Source organism: Vicugna pacos, chromosome 8 (genome assembly GCF_048564905.1).
Source record: "Vicugna pacos chromosome 8, VicPac4, whole genome shotgun sequence".
Classification (NCBI taxonomy): Eukaryota; Metazoa; Chordata; class Mammalia; order Artiodactyla; family Camelidae; genus Vicugna; species Vicugna pacos.
In genome coordinates this window covers 59,095,947-59,115,081 of record NC_132994.1, presented here as the reverse complement: position 1 = coordinate 59,115,081, position 19,135 = coordinate 59,095,947, and the positions used below count along the sequence as shown (strand labels likewise).

Here is a 19,135-nt window from a genome sequence, read left to right as displayed (position 1 = left end):
TTTGGGGAGCCAGCCTACCTCCACTAACAAAGGACACAAGTGAAAAAGTGTATATGAACATTTCATTGCTGTGTTTTGATGATCCAAAATGATGGCGCCAACGTTCAATTTCCTCCTCCTTTCATCGTCCCATGTTTCGGACTATGTCCCAACCATTCCTTAATCTGTGATCCAACCTCTGCCTGCCTGGTAGTGACCCGCTGTTTATTCCAAGCAGTGTGTTACCACCTCTTATGTTGGCGATTGCCAAGTGATAACCTAAGAAGAATATTACTGACCATATTTTAGCTGTCTGTGTTCCTTATATTATCGAATTCATGGACTTAGTAATTTAATTAAAGAAATCTTTTAATTATTTTTTCAAAATTCATTAATTCTCATTTCAAGTAGATTCATGGGTCTGCAGAATTGTTGAATGGTAAATATTTTATATGTACAGATTTCTCTAATACAGTTATATTTTCTACAGAATTGTACTCTGTTTTCATTCTGGGAATAAGTTAATCAGCTAAGACATTAAAAATAGTAATATTTGAAGATAAAATTCATTTCCCATCAAGTATGATGATGGACCACAGTAGGCTTAAAGTATCCTTCCCTGAAGAAAACTTGTTTCCATACAGTTGTTTGTTTTGTTTTATAGTTCCTGGGTAATTTCATCCAGTTTGGGGCAAGGGATAGTGAAATTAAAAGATGAAAGATATTTCTTTTCTACTTCATTACAAAAGACAATGTGAGATAAAAGATAAAGTTCAACATAGTTTTGAAGAAAAAGTTGACATTGGAAATTCCCTGTAAAGGGGGAAAGATTTAAAGGAGCAAGAAGCATGCAAAATTGACTATTCATATTTTTGATAATACTTAATTCTCATCTGGATGAGTACTGCCCCAAAAGTCCATAACATTAATTAAATAGCATCCAGAGCAGAGCTGATATTTAAATGTGTTGTGTGGATTTTTCTCCCTTAAATATCCTTCAATGGATTGAAGGAATGATGGTGAACCTGCTTTTTTATTTCTGATGAATTAGCTAGAACAAAAGAGAGAAGTTTGGTATGTTTTTAGATAATAAAATTGTTTTAAAAAATAAACAATAAAACCTGTAAATTTAGTGCTTTCAGGTCAATGCACACAGAATTAGGGCATTTTGCATATCACTTTACCTTTTGAAAAAGAACTCCTTGAAAGGAATATCTTTCCAAGAATGGCATTAAACCCATAATTCTGGCCTGAACTTTAAGAGATAATGATATTTGTTGAATTATTCAGTAGAATGCTACTGTATTCTATGGATAGGTCATGTTTCCTTGTATTCAAAACAAAATGTGATGGTGAGTACTGGGGAGTTTTCTTCCATTGATTATTACAGTGAATACCTAAGACTTTGTTCATCCAGCTGATTTGATTAAACTAGATGACCTGAAACATCCTTTCTCTATTAAATACTTCCAGAAACAAAAGCAAATTTGATTGGAAAATAGAATCTTTAGTTTTCATTATGTAACAGTACCTTCCAGAAGCCACTTGAAATTTAGACTTCGCTTTAGTACAGATTCATGGTCTTTGGGAAGAGCAGATCAAATCTGCAGACAACAGTTGGTGAGCTCAGCTCAGCCTGTGTAAGCTAGAAATTTCTGACTCTTGTGCCAGGATTGTAAAAATAGAGTAGAAACTTGCAGTGAAGCATTCTATAATCAGTTATATTTATTCTAGCAAATTGAGAGGGGTATGTGCTGTTGTGCATGCATGCACATCTTAGATGATGCAGTGTGAACAAATGATATGTGATGATCTGAATACACTGGTATAACTTTTTGGATGTTTCCTGGCTGGAAGTGATGCTAGAATCAGAAAGTAGTAAGACAAGACACAGCTCTGCAACTCTTTGAAGCTTATATAAGCCCATGTGAACATCTGTGCAGGGTCCATATATTTACACTCCATGGAAGAGCCAATGCCATTTGAACTCTGTGTAGAAAAAAAAAAAAAGTGCCTCTTATTTACAAAGCCGAATCTGTTATAATCTGTTATCTAGTTCTTTCAGGCACTTAACTGTGTGCATTTCATTTCATAAGCCTCATAAAAATGAACTTGAATAATTGTAAAAAACACTCATAAAAAATTTGTCATGCAAATGAATTAGCTGTTGGTTTGATAGACAGCAAACACACTGGATTTTTCCCTTTTTTGACAGGTATAAGTCAAATGAAGATTATGTATATGTCAGAGGACGTGGACGTGGAAAGTACATTTGTGAAGAATGTGGGATTCGCTGTAAGAAACCAAGCATGCTCAAAAAGCATATCCGCACTCACACTGATGTCCGGCCTTATGTATGCAAGTTATGTAACTTTGCCTTCAAAACAAAAGGTATAAGTCTGATTTTTTTTTTCCTTAGAGGAAAACGCTTTTTTAATGCCTACTTCAGATTCTGAATATCATTTTATAACCAGCTGTCATCTACAATGAGATGGTTTTGTTGGTGAAAATGTGACCCCATGCCATGTGTTTTTTCTTCACATAAGTGATCTAAGGATGTACATGAGACAGCGAGGCTCCTTTTATGACTTAAGTAAGAGCTATAGATTTCGGTCCAGGCGAGTTGTCTCGAAGGAAGTGGCTAAGAATTGCCTGGCAAGCTATTACTTCACGTTGGAAATGCTGTGTGGTCTAGATGATCTTTGCACTGCTACTGAAACACTTCAGGGAGCTAATCCATGCCGTAGCATCAGAAAAGTGAGGCAGCATCTGGGAAGAAAACATGTGCCCATGGTCAGTTTCGAGATTATAAATAATGTAGAGACCCACAGACTCCCAGGTGGGCCTCTCCATCCACAGTTGCATTAATTATGCATAGAAATTTGATAGCTTGTGTTCAGTGTATTTATCAGCACAGAGACAATTTCTTACTCCCAGGCCACAACTATTAATCTCATAAAATTAGGACTTGCCTTGAAATGATACTCTGTCTTTTCCAAAAAAAAAATATATATATATATGTTTTTAACAGGTAGATTTATATGAAAATATTTTATGCAAGAAGGTGGCTTCAATTCTACTTCCGTCATTTTATAAAATTATGAAAAATGTTCATAAGCCCAGTGCTCTCAGAATACAAACAGTAGTGAATTAGAGGTGGTTTGACGTCTGTAGAAGTATGTTTTACTGCTTACTGTAGAAGTACTAACAGATCCTATTAGACACCCCATCTCTAACCTCACAGTAACATTTTTCAATGTTTTAACTTTAAATTTGCATACCACTTAATCTGCTCCACTACCCATCAAGAAAAATAAACAGCAAATAAAATAATCTTTGGTAAAGAAATGTGTACCCATCTACTCTTAAAACCCAAATCCTAATTGTCTTTATTGGTTTGCCAGAAGTATAAATGTGTAGCCTCTCAACATAGCTATTTCTTCTTTGTTAAAAAGATATTTATATTACAAGGATGCCTCTTTGAAGCCAGAAAAAGGGGGAGGGAATGTTCATTTGCATTTCAAAGGAGATAAACATAAGGTCCTTTAAATACCATCCACTTTTGCACAATCAAGCCTTTTATGTAGAATTTCACTGAGAGACTCCCTGGGAGATAAGAAAACATAAACTTTGGTTTTAGGAAATACTGCATATCTTCCAGTCATTACAGCTGATATCCACTGGGCATATGAGTTGGCTGCAGGTATAGCTCTGTGAAATAACATGTGAAGAGATGTCACATAGCTAGATTTTTCTTTTTTTATCAAATTAAACTTGACTCTGAACCATTGTCCTGGAGTTTTAGCAGGAAATAATTTATTCTCGGTCATTATCGCAGTTTCCTTGTCATCCTTTGGGAAAGTGCAAATGTCTTGGGACCATAAAAAGAGCAAATCATCCCAGGAAACCCCTTGTCAGTTTTCACTTCCGGCTGAAATGCTTGTGGTCACGTCATCTGAGTACAGAAGCAGAGTGCACTGTAGGACCGGTACCTCCTCTGTGCCTGCGTCACCCCTCCAGGCTCCCTCCCCCTGCAATCCTGCTCCTCTCTCTTTGCTGTAATCCTTCAGAAGTTCAAGACTTCAAGACTAAACCAAAGCTAGATTTCTAACTACAAACCCACTCTGAATATGAGAGCCCAAAGCCTGACTGCCTACTTGAAATGAGGGGAAAGGAAAAGCTAGGAGAAGAAACACATATTAAGATCTAAGTAAACTATCTTGACACACCTAACATCCACATCTATCCGCAAATGCAGATTCCTTGCACCCTTGCAGAAGCAGATGATTTCCAGTCATTTATGGATGTAGTTAATTAATTTACAGAGTTTAGAATTCTTGATGATCTGTTTATGAAAATTTTTGAGATCTTTAGAAAAATTGTAGATACAATTTTTTGATAAAAAAGAGTGATAGGGGCCAGGAAATAGTCTTACATATGGAGTTATCAAAATAGCCCCTAAAATGTATAGGTATATAGCAATAAACCAAATGTTAAGTAAAAAAAATAAGTAATATAGATGAAATAATAAACAACAGTGTCCCAATTTAGAACTGGGGTTCATATATTACATTAATAGTAAGCTGCACAGTCCTACAGGGGGAGCAAACTCTTTCAGCAGGCTGAGTTCCCACTTAGATTCAATGAGCCTATTCTTAAAATAAAGCATTTGCTGCCACATTCCTAAGGCAGCATCAAAGGGCATAGATGATAATACAGCCCTTACAACTGAATCAATTCCTGGATCTCTCCTGATGAGTTTTATATATATATATATATATGGCATGGAATAATATATGTATATAATTTAACAGATTCTAAGTCAACGGTAATTGGATTAATGTTTTCATAATTTCTCACATTCCAGATAGAAATTATATATAGATCCATAGAAACACACACATATGTATTTATGTGCATGTTCAACTGTACTGTCAGCCCTCTGTATCCACGAATGCTGTGCCTGTGGACAGAGGGCCGATTGTTCTACACCTTTTTACATCAGGAATAACTGGATATCTGTATCACCTTCATAATACGTATTTGACATAAAACCCTTTCTGTTTTCTTAGAATAGCAGGAGTTTCAAGATAAATAAGAAGGGAATATTTGCTGCTCCAGAACTTTAGAAACCGCTGTTATAAACTTTGCTGATGTATGCCGGGACGGATAGATGTTACGTACTGAGACTGATGCTCCCTATAAGTAGTTAGTTGAGTATTTGTCTGGATCTTTGAATTCATTTACAGAATTGGCCCCAATATTAGTTTGCCTTTTTTTCTTCAGACAAGTGAGGATCCTGCGAGTTTAACTATATCTGATCAATGCCAGAAGGTCTGGGATCCAGTGGGTATGGTGATGACAATATTCCATTCCCAAATTTCTTAGAGATGTGTGTCCCAGCTTCTGACACCTTGTTTATAGGGAGTCCAAGGAGGCCAAAGAAATTAGGTCTCTTCTTAGCCAGCAAAGCCTGAGAGTCCCAGTCATGCTCAAGCCCACTCTTGACAAGATGTGACCCTAGACGTCTACCAGTCTTCCAGAGTGAAGGAAACCTGATACTGCGCTGAAGCTGTCTGGGGTTGATACCTTCAGAAACCAGATTGTCCCTCTTAAGTTTGAGGCAAGGGGCAGTGGGCAGACACAAATCTGTGTTATCTCAAGTTAGTTCATTTCACACTGAATTTGGAGCAATCATGGCATTTTGGTAACCAACTGCTTTCTCCCTTTTTTTTTTGGCTGTGTTTTCTAGGAAACCTAACGAAGCATATGAAGTCTAAAGCACATATGAAGAAATGCCTGGAGTTGGGGGTCTCAATGACGTCAGTGGATGACACAGAAACCGAGGAAACAGGTATTTCATAATTTAATTGACGAACCTCTTTACTCCACATGCCGGAGCCTTGTGGCCACGGAGGTAAAATAAATTTAGACATTGTAAAAAAGTACTGATCACATTTTATTTTATGAAATACTAAATACAGAAAGAAGCCTGGCACATCGAATTGCTTGAAACTTACTGAGAAGAAATAAATGCATTTCAGTTCTGACTGAGCAGGGGGAAATGCTTTACTATGAAAACACTTCTACCTAGAACCATAGAGGAAACCTAATTGCACTTGAGTTGTGAAGATGATTTAATTTTATGAAACTTTTTGGGAAATTTGAAAAGCATTTTAATGTCTTGCTTTTCCTATTAAGGGGAAATCTAGTAGAAAAAAATCCGTCACTAACCTCATGAGGTCCTATACCTAAGCTTATGCCCCTACCTTCTGAGGTCTTGTACATAAGTTTGTGCCTGTAAAGACAGGTTGTTGGTCTTGTTTTTCCTCTAGTATCATCATTAGCAACAGTACATAACCATTTGTTGAGGGTTTTCTGTATATATGCTGTGATGCCTGAGCTATCAGGTCCTACTCTGGAGGTCCTTATTGTAGGGTGCTTAAACCAGACAGATACATAAAAAGATAAGAACCAATCAAGGTCATAGAAGTAAGTGCCCATGAGTGTTATAGGAGTTCAGAGATGGAACTATCTCTTGGGCCTAGAGGGTTGAGGAAACCTTTTAGAAAGAGTTGGAGCCTAAATTAGCTCCTAAACTTCAAGCTGGGATCTTGATCTTCACTTTCTTTTGTTTCAGAAATGATGGAAGATTTGCACAAAGTGGCCGAGAAGCATAGCATGTCCAGCATTTCAACTGATCATCAGTTCTCAGATGCTGAAGAATCCGATGGTGAGGATGGAGATGATAACGATGATGATGATGAAGATGATGATGACTTTGATGACCAAGGAGATTTGACCCCAAAAACAAGATCAAGAAGCACCAGTCCCCAGCCTCCTAGATTCTCCTCCTTGCCTGTGAATGTTGGCACCGTGCCTCATGGGGTTCCTTCCGATAGCTCCCTGGGGCATTCTTCATTGATCAGCTATTTAGTTACTTTGCCAAGTATTCAGGTCACTCAGCTGATGACACCAAGTGACTCATGTGAAGATACCCAGATGACAGAATACCAGAGGTTATTCCAGAGCAAGAGTACGGACTCAGAGCCAGACAAAGACAGGCTAGACATCCCTAGCTGTATGGATGAAGAATGCATACTGTCTTCAGAGCCGAGCTCCTCCCCAAGGGACTTCTCCCCCTCCAGCCGCCATTCCTCACCGGGATATGATTCTTCACCCTGTCGAGACAATTCACCAAAGAGGTATCTGATACCCAAAGGAGATTTATCACCCAGAAGACATTTATCGCCTAGGAGAGATCTGTCACCCATGAGACATCTTTCACCAAGAAAGGAAGCTGCCTTGCGAAGAGAGATGTCACAGAGAGATGTTTCGCCAAGAAGGCATCTGTCCCCAAGGAGGCCAGTGTCACCTGGGAAAGAGATCTCAGCCAGAAGAGACCTCTCTCCCAGAAGAGAAAGAAGATACATGACTACCATAAGAGCACCATCTCCCAGAAGGGCTTTATACCACAACCCACCGTTGTCCATGGGGCAGTATTTGCAAGCAGAGCCAATTGTACTGGGGCCTCCTGTAAGTATGATTAGGTCTCTCTTTCTAATATATAAGTCCAAGCACATTGGAGCCTCTTGATGTTACACTAGTGTGAAATTTATTATGACATAGGTATCTCTCATGGGAGGAGTGAACTTGGTTACTGAAAATAGCAGGGAGACATTTTTTTCACATGCTATTGTCAGTAACATGGCTGTGGCATTACTCCAAGTGTAGTATTGCATCAGAGCAGAGCATTTCCAGCTGGTAACAGGTGAGGCCTTTTTAAGTGCTTTCTAAGCTTAACTCATTATAGACAAGAGTTGAAACCTCTGCATGAGTAAAAAAGGTGACATCTTTGGAATGACATGACTGCCTAGACAGACACTCTCAGGGACATTTAGGTTTCATTTCTATAACTGTTGGCCAGATAAAGATTCTGATTCAGGCATTAACATTGACTTTCAATTAAGAAAAAATCATTAAAGCAACTCAGGACTTTGCCCACAGGGAGTAGACATGTGAAATCAGTGAGGGACTAGGGAGAGGGGAAACGCCCCCCGTGGCGTGTTTAGAAATCAAAGGCATGAACATGCATGCTCTTCTTGCCGTTAGCACCAGCTCCTGCTCCTGGGTGCACTTGGTCGGTGCGGCGGTGAGTGGGAAGTTGGGAGAGCGGAGGGAGGAGGCGTTCGGGGAGGTTTCTCCAGTGTGCCGTCATTATAGAGTATAGAGTAAGGTAACGGCAGCAGCCATCACGGATTACATTTAGGCAGGAGGCTTAATGCAAGTCCATAGAAAAGCACCTGGCCGGCCTCCTTCCACCAGCACGGTGGACCTTCATGTCTCCTTCAGCTTGTGTAGGATTTGAAAAAAAAGGAATGAAGCAGGCCCTTAGCATAGACAGAGGAATGATGCCTTTGGAGTTTGGTTGCTTTACATGTGTTTTTTGTTTCCTGGGCTCTGTTCTTTGCCATTCTCTCTCTGCTCTGGAATTCTGTCTCGTGGGCCAGCCCTGCCCTTCACAGTCTAAGGAAGCACTGCCAGCTCCCAGCTCTGCTGTCTGATCACTGCCCTAGTGGTTGGGTTCCTCCTTCTCATCACCTTCTCACTGCCCGCAATTATACGCTTAGGGTTTTATTTTTGAACTTTAGGAAAGCTCCCGGCTGCGTTCCACTCTCCTGCCCCCAATACCCTCTTTTCCACAAGCAGGCCATCAGCTTAGACATGATGCAGTTACTGCAGAAACATGCATAGCGATCAGGACATAGTTTATCTGCCAAGCTAATAAATCAGCCAGCTACGAAAAAGAGGTACATTTCCTCAGGTTTTTGTGTCTGGGTGGTGCAAAGGAGAAAGGAGGGCTCTTCTGAAGTTCATGCTCTTGCAGCCTAAATAGAGAATGAAAACTCCCTCAGATATCAGGGTGCTGCCTCCAGGGGTGGGGGTTGGGGGGTAAAGTGCTTCCTCGGGTACAAACCCAATGATGCTGGTGAGTGTGTGAGGCGAGGCTCTCCTGTTCCGGCATCAGGCAGGTGGATCAAGACAGTGATGTTCGTGAGATGTTGGAGCACGTCCAGTCAACTGCAGCCACAAAAAAATAATAGTGCCAACATACTATTGTTATTTTAAAAAAAAACTAATAGCAACTTAAAGTCCACTCAGGCAAAGGAAGTGAAGGAGTGGACTAAGGGAGCTCATCTCGCTTTTAGATCTATGCCCAGAAAGTTGTTATTGGAGGGAGACTGGTTTTATTAGTCGCTGAGTTTGCACCAGTTTTTTTCAGTATCAGTTCACCTGGAGCTTTAATAGAATTATTAATCTTTACCATTTATGAAGCTCAAGTGTTGAGCCTGTGGTCTATTCCCTAGGTTAATTCTCTGTAGAGAATTCTTAGCTTGCTGCTTTGTTCACATGATATGAAGGAATAGATCTTGGAATCCTCTCTGAAGCAGAGACACTTGGAATCCTCTCTGAAGCAGAAGGAGGAAAAAAGGAAGGAAAGGGGAGGGAGGGAGAGAGAGAGAGGGAGAGAGAGAAAGAAAGAAAGAGAAAGAAGGAAGGAGAAAGAAAGAATGTCTGATGCTTTAACACACGGTGTTTAGAGGGCAGCTGAGGATTTTCATCTTTCTCTGCTGTATGGACAAGATTCTCATTGCCGGAGGGAAAAAGAATTGATGATACTATGAGAATCAGTATTTCTCCTGATTGCCATGGTCGATGAGTACTTCCCCCTCTCTAAACAGTGTGTGAACATGTTACACTAGGATGACCCTAAAAATAATTCTATATGATGGAAATTCTATTAGCAATACCTTGCTGCTTCACACTGACCAAGGGCTCACAGGACAGTGCCTGGGGCCTGGAAGGACCTTGTAGCCCAGCGTGACACACTCATTATCTGGTGTGTCTGGAGTGGCAGGTCCCAGGGAGCAGGTTCGGGCGAGGTGATGTGTAGACACTGAGATTCTCAGACCCTGCTGTTTCTGTCCTAATACCCTGTGGATTAGTTTAATTTTAAGATAGACAGATAGATAAGAAAGGAAGGAGGAAAAAAGGAAGGAAAGGGGAGGGAGGGAGAGAGAGAGAGAGGGAGGGAGGGGGAGAGAGAGAGGGAGAGAGAGAAAGAAAGAAAGAGAAAGAAGGAAGGAGAAAGAAAGGAAAGAGAGAAAGGAAAGAAAAAGAAAGAAAGAAAGAAAAAGAAAGAAAGAAAGAAAGAAAGAAAGAAAGAAAGAAAGAAAGAAAGAGGGAAAGAAAGAAAGAAAGAAAGAGGGAAAGAAAGAAAGAGGGAAAGAAAGAAAGAGGGAAAGAGAGAGAAAAATTTTTTATTCATTCAGTAAGTATTTTTTGAGGGTGGCTCATGGATGATGATGAAAAAATTGTATGGTTTCTGGTCCCGTCTTTTCTAAACAAAAATTTTTCCTTTTCCATTTTTAAAGTTTTGGGAGATGAATAGCAGGAAGATGACGAAAGTGTGTCCTGGTCTTTAGTACTTGGTGGCTATGAACACTGCCTAGTGAAAGTGTCCTTATTCAGTTCCATCCCTGGCTATCTGTGTGATCTTGAGCAAGTCACTTGACCTCTTGGCCACAGTTTCTTCATCTGTTTGTGGCAGCCAGGGCGGTGGGCCAAGCTGATTTCTGTCCTTGAAAGAACTCTCCATTCAGCTGTAGGAATGCAGTGAGCTGACAGCCTCCTGCTGTTCATGCCTTCCCGACAGGCCAAGGTCATGTTCTTTGGGGCGGCCCCCAGCCAGTGACTGAGCCTGGATCAGTCACAGCTGGCCACCTGCTTCCTCTCCCCTGACCCCCATACATTATTCCCCTGCCCCCATCACCCCGCCCCCCAGTGAGTCTCTTACACTTACTTCCTGAAGCCTACTGACACTGTTGAAAAGATGAGTGGAGCAAAGATCTGGTATGTGAGGTATATATACATACACACACACACACACACACAGACACATACACATACACACACACACATACACTTAACCCACACATGACTTCATTATTCGTATTTCTGTGTCAAGATTTTCTTAAGTAAGATGGGAGTTTTTGCACTGTATTACAATGATAAAGCCTGAATTATGAGACAAAATAGGGTTGCAAATAGAGTAAAAATTAAAGCAAAAAAAAAAAAAAAACCTCTCAGAGACAGTTTATTTGGAGGGTGAATTCGAGGACAGAGGATGTATGGAAAGGCCTGGCAGTATTTGGAGGGTGGAAGTGGTTACATGGTAGAAATTGTACTTGTCCACTTGCTTCTGTGGTTATAAACATTTAAGATCTGATCAGTGAAGGTCTGAATATAACACTTTTATTCTTCACACAAAATTCTATTGGCTTTTGAACATATTCAGCAATGCCATTTCTAGAGGACACTCATCACTCTGTTGGACTTGACTCAGAACTCTCATATAATGGGACAGCTCTCTCTTTGGCTGCCTCGCAGACCCCTATTCTGGCTAAGCGTAGGCAGTGGACATTGCAGAATAGCAATCAGAAACAAAATGGAGAAATAGCCAAGCTATATCCTATTTTAATCTTTGAATTTGTGATGATTGTGATCAAAAGAAGATTCATTTGATATCTTCAAAGATTATTATTGTGGGTGTCATCATTCTTCTACCTTACCTGGCGTCTGATGAAGGAAACATGCCTTTTTCTAAACTACGGCAGATACAAGAGAGGTTTTTTTGGTAGCACTTCAATGATTCTTTCTCATACCATGAAATTCTCACCTTACCTAGGTTATGAGGTCTTTGCAATTATAGGATAGATGATTACATGATTTCTCCTGCATTTCTAGCACAGGTCATTTGTTTTTGGCTTGAATAAGGTATAGCCCAGAACAAGGTTAAGGACCAAACATAGCAGAGAGTAGCAGAGACAATGCATAATTTATCCTTTTTGAACTAGTCACACAAGCCAAATAGAACTGGATGAATCATTAGTGGTATAGAGCATACCATGAATTTTAGAACTGAAACATCCTTGAAATGAATTAGAACTGTTTTGATTTTGGTTTCTCCTGATTACTACCATATTTGACAGGTTTATATCTCTCTAAGTTCTCAAAAGATAAAAATAAATTGAATCCCTTTTAGATGGCATATCATTAAAAGAATGAGTCTCAGTAACTGAGACGTCATCATCTCTATTAAAACCTGATAATCTCACAGTCCAGGTTGCATTTTTCTACAGAAACAATCATACAAAATAAGTTTTCCATTTTCAGGACCAGGACCATGAAATCTGAAATTCAGGCCTCAAATTCTGAGTATCCTAATTCATTGATTGCCAAGAAGATATTTAACTGGAAATAACAGTGTAAGCAGGAGAATTAAGGCACAGTCATCTTTGGTTCCCAGCTGTGTAGCTGAATACGAGTTTTAACTGTTTGAAGTATTTACTGTTAATTACTTTGACACATAATTTCCATATAAAATCCGGCCTTAAAGTGTGATTTGATGCAGAAGCTGGTGCTGATCTTCTGCCTGGGTGTGTCCTGAGCAGGAACTGATTCCTTTAGACCCGATGCCTTGCACGTTGGAGGAACCAGTTTGTGTATCACCACCATTTTGTCATCTGTTCTGTAGAAAACTTTTTTTAAAAAGCCAATTTTCAGGCTTGTCACTCCAATTATACTTATCAACACTTCAGAGAATATTAAAAATCTGCCCAGTATATAAACAGATGGTAATCTTTTTACTTTCTTTTGGATTTAAAAATCTGTTATTAGTGGGTTATTTTGCTCAGTAAAGCTTTTCTGGTAATTATCCATTATTTTCTTTTCATGCTCTCTTATTAAAAGAAAAAAAAGAAAAGAAAAGAAAAAACCAGAGCTGGCATGTGTCTCTGTACCTAGTGGAAAACACACTGAATGTTTTATCACATTGGTGTTTAAAAAACAAAAGCAACTTTTCACAGGCCAGCAGCTTCATAAAAGAATCTTAAAAGACAGCTGAGAAAATCTCTTTTGAGTTGAGAATTGAAAAAAAGATAAAAAGATTGGAGAGTCTGAACGTGTTTGGAAGGAACGAATGTGTGAGTGAATGAGTGAAACAGCGTGGAGTGTAGCGGGTCCTGAGTGTTGTGTGTGCTCTGTTTCCCCGTGCAGACTCTAAGAAGAGGATTACCTCAGGTTCCTTACTTCAGTCTCTATGGAGACCAAGAAGGTGCTTATGAACATCCAGGCTCCAGCCTTTTCCCTGAGGGTCCTACTGACTACATCTTCAGTCATCTTCCACTCCACTCTCAGCAGCAAGTGCGAGCTCCTATCCCCATGGTGCCCGTTGGTGGGATCCAAATGGTTCACTCCATGCCGCCGGCCCTTTCCGGTTTACATCCTCCACCCACATTGCCTCTGCCAATGGAGGGCTCTGAGAAGGGAGGGGCTTCTGGAGACTCGTTTGCCAAGGATCCCTACATGGTTTCTAAGCAGCAGGAGAAGCGAGCGCCTCCCGCTTTGCAGTCACCTGGCCCACCTAGTTCGCCCTCCTCTCCCCGGCTATTGATGAAACAGAGCACTTCCGAGGACAGCCTGAACGCAACAGAGCGGGAACAGGAGGAGAACATACAGACTTGCACAAAAGCCATCGCCTCCCTCCGGATTGCCACAGAAGAGGCCGCTCTCCTTGGGGCAGACCAGCCCACGCGGGGGCAGGAGCCCCATCAGAAACCCTTGGAAAGTGCACATGTGAGCATTAGACACTTTAGTGGACCTGAGCCAGGTCAGCCCTGTACCTCGGCCACCCACCCTGACTTGCATGATGGTGAAAAGGACAGTTTTGGTACATCACAGACTGCCATAGCTCACTCCGCGTTTTACAGCAAGAGTTGTGTGGGTGACAAACAGTCGGGCCTTCAAGGCAGCAAAGAATTACCTTCAAGCACAGAGGAAGGCAAAGAACCTTCGTCAGAAAAGGGTCAACTACATTGAGCTACAATGCATGGAGACTTTTCATTTCCACATTTTCCCATTTTGTTTTTGTTTTTCTAGAAGTAGAGGTAATCACGTTTATAGCATGCCTGTCCTAAGTTACAGTAGTTTGCTATTATATATACTTTTGTTATATCAAAAGAATTAGGTAAATTAACAAGTCATCATGAGCCTGACCAAAACAAAATTTGAAATTAACCTGTTGGGTCTGGTACTTTTAAAATTGTACAGATGTTTGTGCCTTTTCTTTACTTTGCTTATATTCTTATAAGCATTTTTTAGCAGTAATTTGTACATATTTTAGAATTTGTGTATCTGCTTTGTAATAAATGTAATTTCTTTCCTTTTTTGGACACTTGGATCTAAATGATGTAAAGCAAAACAGCATCAATATATATGTGAGGTTGCACTAAAACATATTTTTATATGATTAAAACCGAACAGCTTTTATGTACAGCTCTGATTCTGTAATACTAATATTTATTTACTTTGTTTCATAAATTGTACATTTTTTCTTAATGTTGTGGATTGCTTTTCTATGTGAAGCATGGGATTTACTGTTGCGTAACTAGAACAAAGATGTATATTGTAAACAAGATATTTAAACTAGAGTATCTTATTCTGCACTTATGCATTAGTTAAAAAAAAGATAAAGGATGTATCAGTCAGTTCTTAACTCTTGTAAATTTTTTTGTCTCTTGTTTGCTGGATTGATTATAACTTAAGTGCTGATTGTGATTTTAAACCGATAGTACCGTAAAGCATTAAAGTAAACAATGTGCTATTGTGAGTTTTTTCAAAGCTTTATAAATCAGTTATAAATAATATTAAAAGTATTTGGTCTTATGTGAACATGTTGATCTATATACTCATCTAAAAATATGGGAAAACATTCCGCCCCATGTAAATATGTACAAGTGCATCACTGGTACAATTTTATGTAACTCAGTTGGACACTAGGTTGCCATAGACCTATGCTAGGGTGTCTTTAAAGATTAAAGTGACAAAGCACATGGGACTTGTGTAGAGCTTGGTTATCGGCCGGCCCGGTGGCTTGGCAGGCAGTGCTGTGCGCTGCCCGTGGAGAAGACCTGGGCTTAGCAATCTTCTTGGTTCTGGCTGCACAGGAGGGTGACCGAAACTAAAGCTACTGCAGTTCCGGTCTAAGGGGTCACGTTCGGACTCTGAGGGGTGGGTGTGGCAGCGGGAAAGGGTGTGAGACCCCCTCCCCAGCCCTTCCTGTCAGCCAGTCCACACGGTAACAGGGTTGGCGTCAGCTCTAGGGGAAGCCACTTGACCCTAGGGGAGAGAAGAGTGGCACACTCCTGGCTATCTCAGGGGGAACGGGGACGAGGAGCTTTCCAGGGAAAAGAGCTTGAGGGAGGATGATGTCTTTTGTATATAACCTTCAGAATGGGCTCTGGTTAGTGTTGACAGTGGGCAGAGCCTTTGCTTGCAGGTTCAGAAGGATGGAAGAAAGGGAGGGGGCACAACACACGTGCGTGCGCGTGCACACACACACACACACAATCTGGGTTATCTTTGTGCTATATAGTGGATTATAATTCTGTGAAACCAAGTTTGTATATTGAATTACATTAAGGAGTGTTCTTTAAAAAGAGAAATAAATATACAATCACATGCTTGAGGTGTCTAATTTCATGTGTTGTTTTACATTTTAATTTCCCAACTTTGTTGCTAAAGAACTGTGGATGCTCCCAACATGCCTTCTGTGCATTTCATTGCTGGCTCTGCCCATCCCGAGGTATGCAGGGTCTGAATGCTTTTAACAAGTGAGAAGACAGTTGGCTTCCGTACGTCACCTGATTAGAACAGAGAGGAGTCAACACAGTGTGAGCTCCAGAAAAATGGAGTCATTGAAACCTGGGCATGGGAATGGGTATCTGAAAAGAGTCATGAGGAAACCAAACGATTGCTTCCCCTTCTGCCTCCTTCTTAGTGCACACGCGTATCTGAAATTCCACTGGGGAAACCTCTTTATCTTTGCTGAGGCAGCTGAAGGTAAAAACGAACTGAAATAAATACACCATAAAATATCCACAAATCGTAATTCTTTTACTGCAAAAAGAGAACCTTTTTAATGATGGAAGTAGCTCACTGATACTCAAAATTTATCAGTATTTCTGTTACTGGGAAACAGAAAATAAGAATCAAGCATGCTGACTGAGCGGAAACACCAAAATTAATGTCACCGGGAAAAGGAAAATAAGAATCATCTTGGTTCTTTGTCACTCGAAAAAAAGATTTTCGACGAGAGACAGGATAAAGCATGATAAGCAAAATTTTATTAGTGAAATAATAAAAAACACTTAGTGAAAGACAGTACACTCCCGAGAACTGGGAGCAGGCCAATCCAAGAGGGGAAACATGGCGCCGCTCTCGCCTTCCTCCTGTTGTTATATCTTGGTTTCATAACTGATTAATTGATTGATTGATTGACTGATTAACTGATTGATTCCCTGTGCTCTGGTCAATTAACAGCACAGGTCCCTTGTGTTCTGGATTGTTCCTTTCCCCTCCCTCTCCCCCGCCCAGTGCTCATTTCTATCTAAACTACCTGGCATTTCCATCATAAAAATCTCAAATGGGTGGATTTACAACTTACCTATTGTTTCTTATGAGCCAGGCTGGCTTTTTAAAACTGTTTTACAAAGTTGAATTAAAGGTCAACATAGCCAGCCTCATCTCTGTCTCTCACAGAGAAGAATCCTTGAAACATTTAATTGTATAGAGTGATTTGTGTGTCTTACGCCTCTTTGCAGGGTGTGTGTGTGTGTGTGTGTGTGAGAGAGAGAGAGAGATCCCATGCCAAATCGAATACTCTGCTTCTTCCTCTGTCTAATTCATTTCATGTGTTCACTTGTTCACAAAACAGTTTTTGAATGCCTACTGTGCCCCGGGTACTCTAGTGGGCAATTAGGATGAATGAGTATGCCTGTCATCAAGAAGTTCAAGTAAAGAGGAGAGACGTCCATGTGAGTATATTTACGGTACAATGTTAGTGCTAACATAATGGTATATTTGGTGTGTTTTGCAATCACGAAGAAAAGAGCAGTCACCTTGCTAAGGATGGAAGGAGGGATGGAGCAGGTTTCATTGCAGAGGTGGCCCTGGAACAATATACGAATTTATTCGAGGTAAATTTCATCACGTACATTGGGACACTGTTCTGTGTGCTGGGTGTATGGTACTGCACAAAATACAGAAGTCCTTGCCCTCATGGGAAAGGGCATATTAGATGGTCCAGGATGTCTAAAGCTATGAATGGGTAAAAAGCAAGATGGAACTGGCTCCCTGGTCTATGACAGTGTGTATGTGGTTAAGTTAGGAAGGCATGTCAAAGTCCAATCTCCTAATCCAGCCCAAGGAGCTCAGATCTGGCCTGTAAGCCATGGGGAGCTGAGCCAAGGGAGGCTTGAAGCAAGAAAGTGGCATTGGCATTGCTAGTGTTGTTATTTAGGGAAAAAGAAATCAATGTGGCAGCAAGGAAGGTAACAGATTTTGAAGGAGAGAGGATGGAGGCAGGGAGACCAGTTGGGAGAATTATGAGGCTCTGTCGTTTCCATGGAAATAAGGGCAGCAACAATCCAAACAGACAATGGGCCAAGGAGAAAGAAGGGGCAGATTTGCTTAACGAAGAGGAATTGATAACAAATAATGACCGATCTGATTCCGGGGAAGAGGGAGATGGAGGAGGTCAAGATGAGTGGAGTTTTAACTGGGGCAGTGGAAAGCGGTAGTGGTGGTAGCCAATAGGGGGAGTGAATTTATACTGCATTTGGAGATGCAGGTAATGAAGTGAGCTCCCGTAAGCAGTTCAGGAGAAATTCAGTCTCAAGAAAGGCCCAAACTGGAGACTGATTTGTCCGTTCCTGTCATCTAGTCGTAGCTGAGAGTGCAGAGTTGGATGGAATCACTCGGGGGTGTAACGAAGTTAGTTCACTACACACAGTGGATGTCTACAGGCATTGGGGCTAACTGTTCTTGTGGAACCCTCTTTGTAAAAGGATGGACGTGGTATATTTCCCAACTCAGCTCAAACCCAGTCACATCATCAAACTTGGCTCACCAGAAATTACACATTAAGCATCGCAGGACAGCATAAAATTTTCTCAAATTGTACTTGAGTTGTGGCTGAACCAAACTGATAAGTGCTGTGAATGTAAAATACATGCCGGATTTTGAAGACATAGCAAAGAAGGATAACAAATATCTCATTTATAATTTTTCATATTAATCACATGTGGAAATGATTGGATTTTGGATATAGTAAGCTAAATAAAATACTATTAAAACAGATTGCCCACATTTCCTTTTCTAAGTATTGGTGCAGAAAACAGAAAATTGCATATGTGGTTCATAGTATTTCTACTGGATAATGCCAAGGAGAGGACAGATCTGACAGGATAAGATGGGAGACAGCTTAGATCGGAGGCAATTTCCATAATCGAGGTGGGAGATGATGGTAGCTTGAAATAACATGGTAGTGGGATGGAGAAACGCAGATAGATTTGAAACACATGGGGAGGAGGCAGGTAGAATTTATGGGAGCAAAGGTTTATTGGATAGAGGCCTTTCAGAAGAAAGAAAAGTCACAGATAATACTCCATTTCTAGGTGGCCTCTCACTACTGGGTTAAACAGGACGACTTTTCATGATAATGTTAAACCCAGTGCAGGGGGCAGGTTTCAGGGAGTAATGGACAGTTTGGTGACCCTGATCTCCTGAATTTGAGGGACCTGTGGGGTGTCCAAAAGGAAAGATACAAGGAGAAACTGGGTATGTGGGACTTCTAATACTGTATCAATAATAATTAATGATAATAATAATGCCACCTATCATTTAAAGTCTATCACATACTAGCCATATCTCATTTAATTCTCACATGTATTTGTGGATAAAAGTCTGCCAACATTCCCTTTTTTTTTAAAAAAAACATTGCCCTATATCAGTGGCTCACATCTATCAGAATCAGTGCCACCCTTCTTTCCTAATACATACTTTATTCTGCCCCTTTCATATGTATAATTGGCCTTTAGGTATCATTTCAAAAAGTTCAGTATACCATCCTAACTGTATGTAGGGGAGAAATGGCAGGAATGTAATCTATAATAAAATTTCATTTCTTTATTCGATAGTTAAATGCTCTTTAACTATTATAGTTAAAGATGACACTGAAAGATGGGATGACATA

The 19,135-nt window shown here is 40.4% G+C and overlaps 1 protein-coding gene across 7 annotated transcripts in view; it reads left to right on the top strand.

Moving 5' to 3' along the window:
• Positions 1–15,566, top strand: part of HIVEP2 (HIVEP zinc finger 2) — a 176,847-nt gene extending 161,281 nt beyond the window's left edge. For all 7 annotated transcript variants that reach the window (XM_072965954.1, XM_072965952.1, XM_072965949.1 and 4 more), the window contains 4 exons: positions 2,195–2,370; positions 5,732–5,833; positions 6,620–7,515; positions 13,099–15,566. In XM_072965954.1, coding sequence (XP_072822055.1) covers positions 2,195–2,370; positions 5,732–5,833; positions 6,620–7,515; positions 13,099–13,920 — 1,996 coding nt within the window. In that variant the 3' untranslated portion in view covers positions 13,921–15,566. The remainder of the gene's footprint in view (positions 1–2,194; positions 2,371–5,731; positions 5,834–6,619; positions 7,516–13,098) is intronic.
• The last annotated feature ends 3,569 nt before the right edge of the window (positions 15,567–19,135 follow it).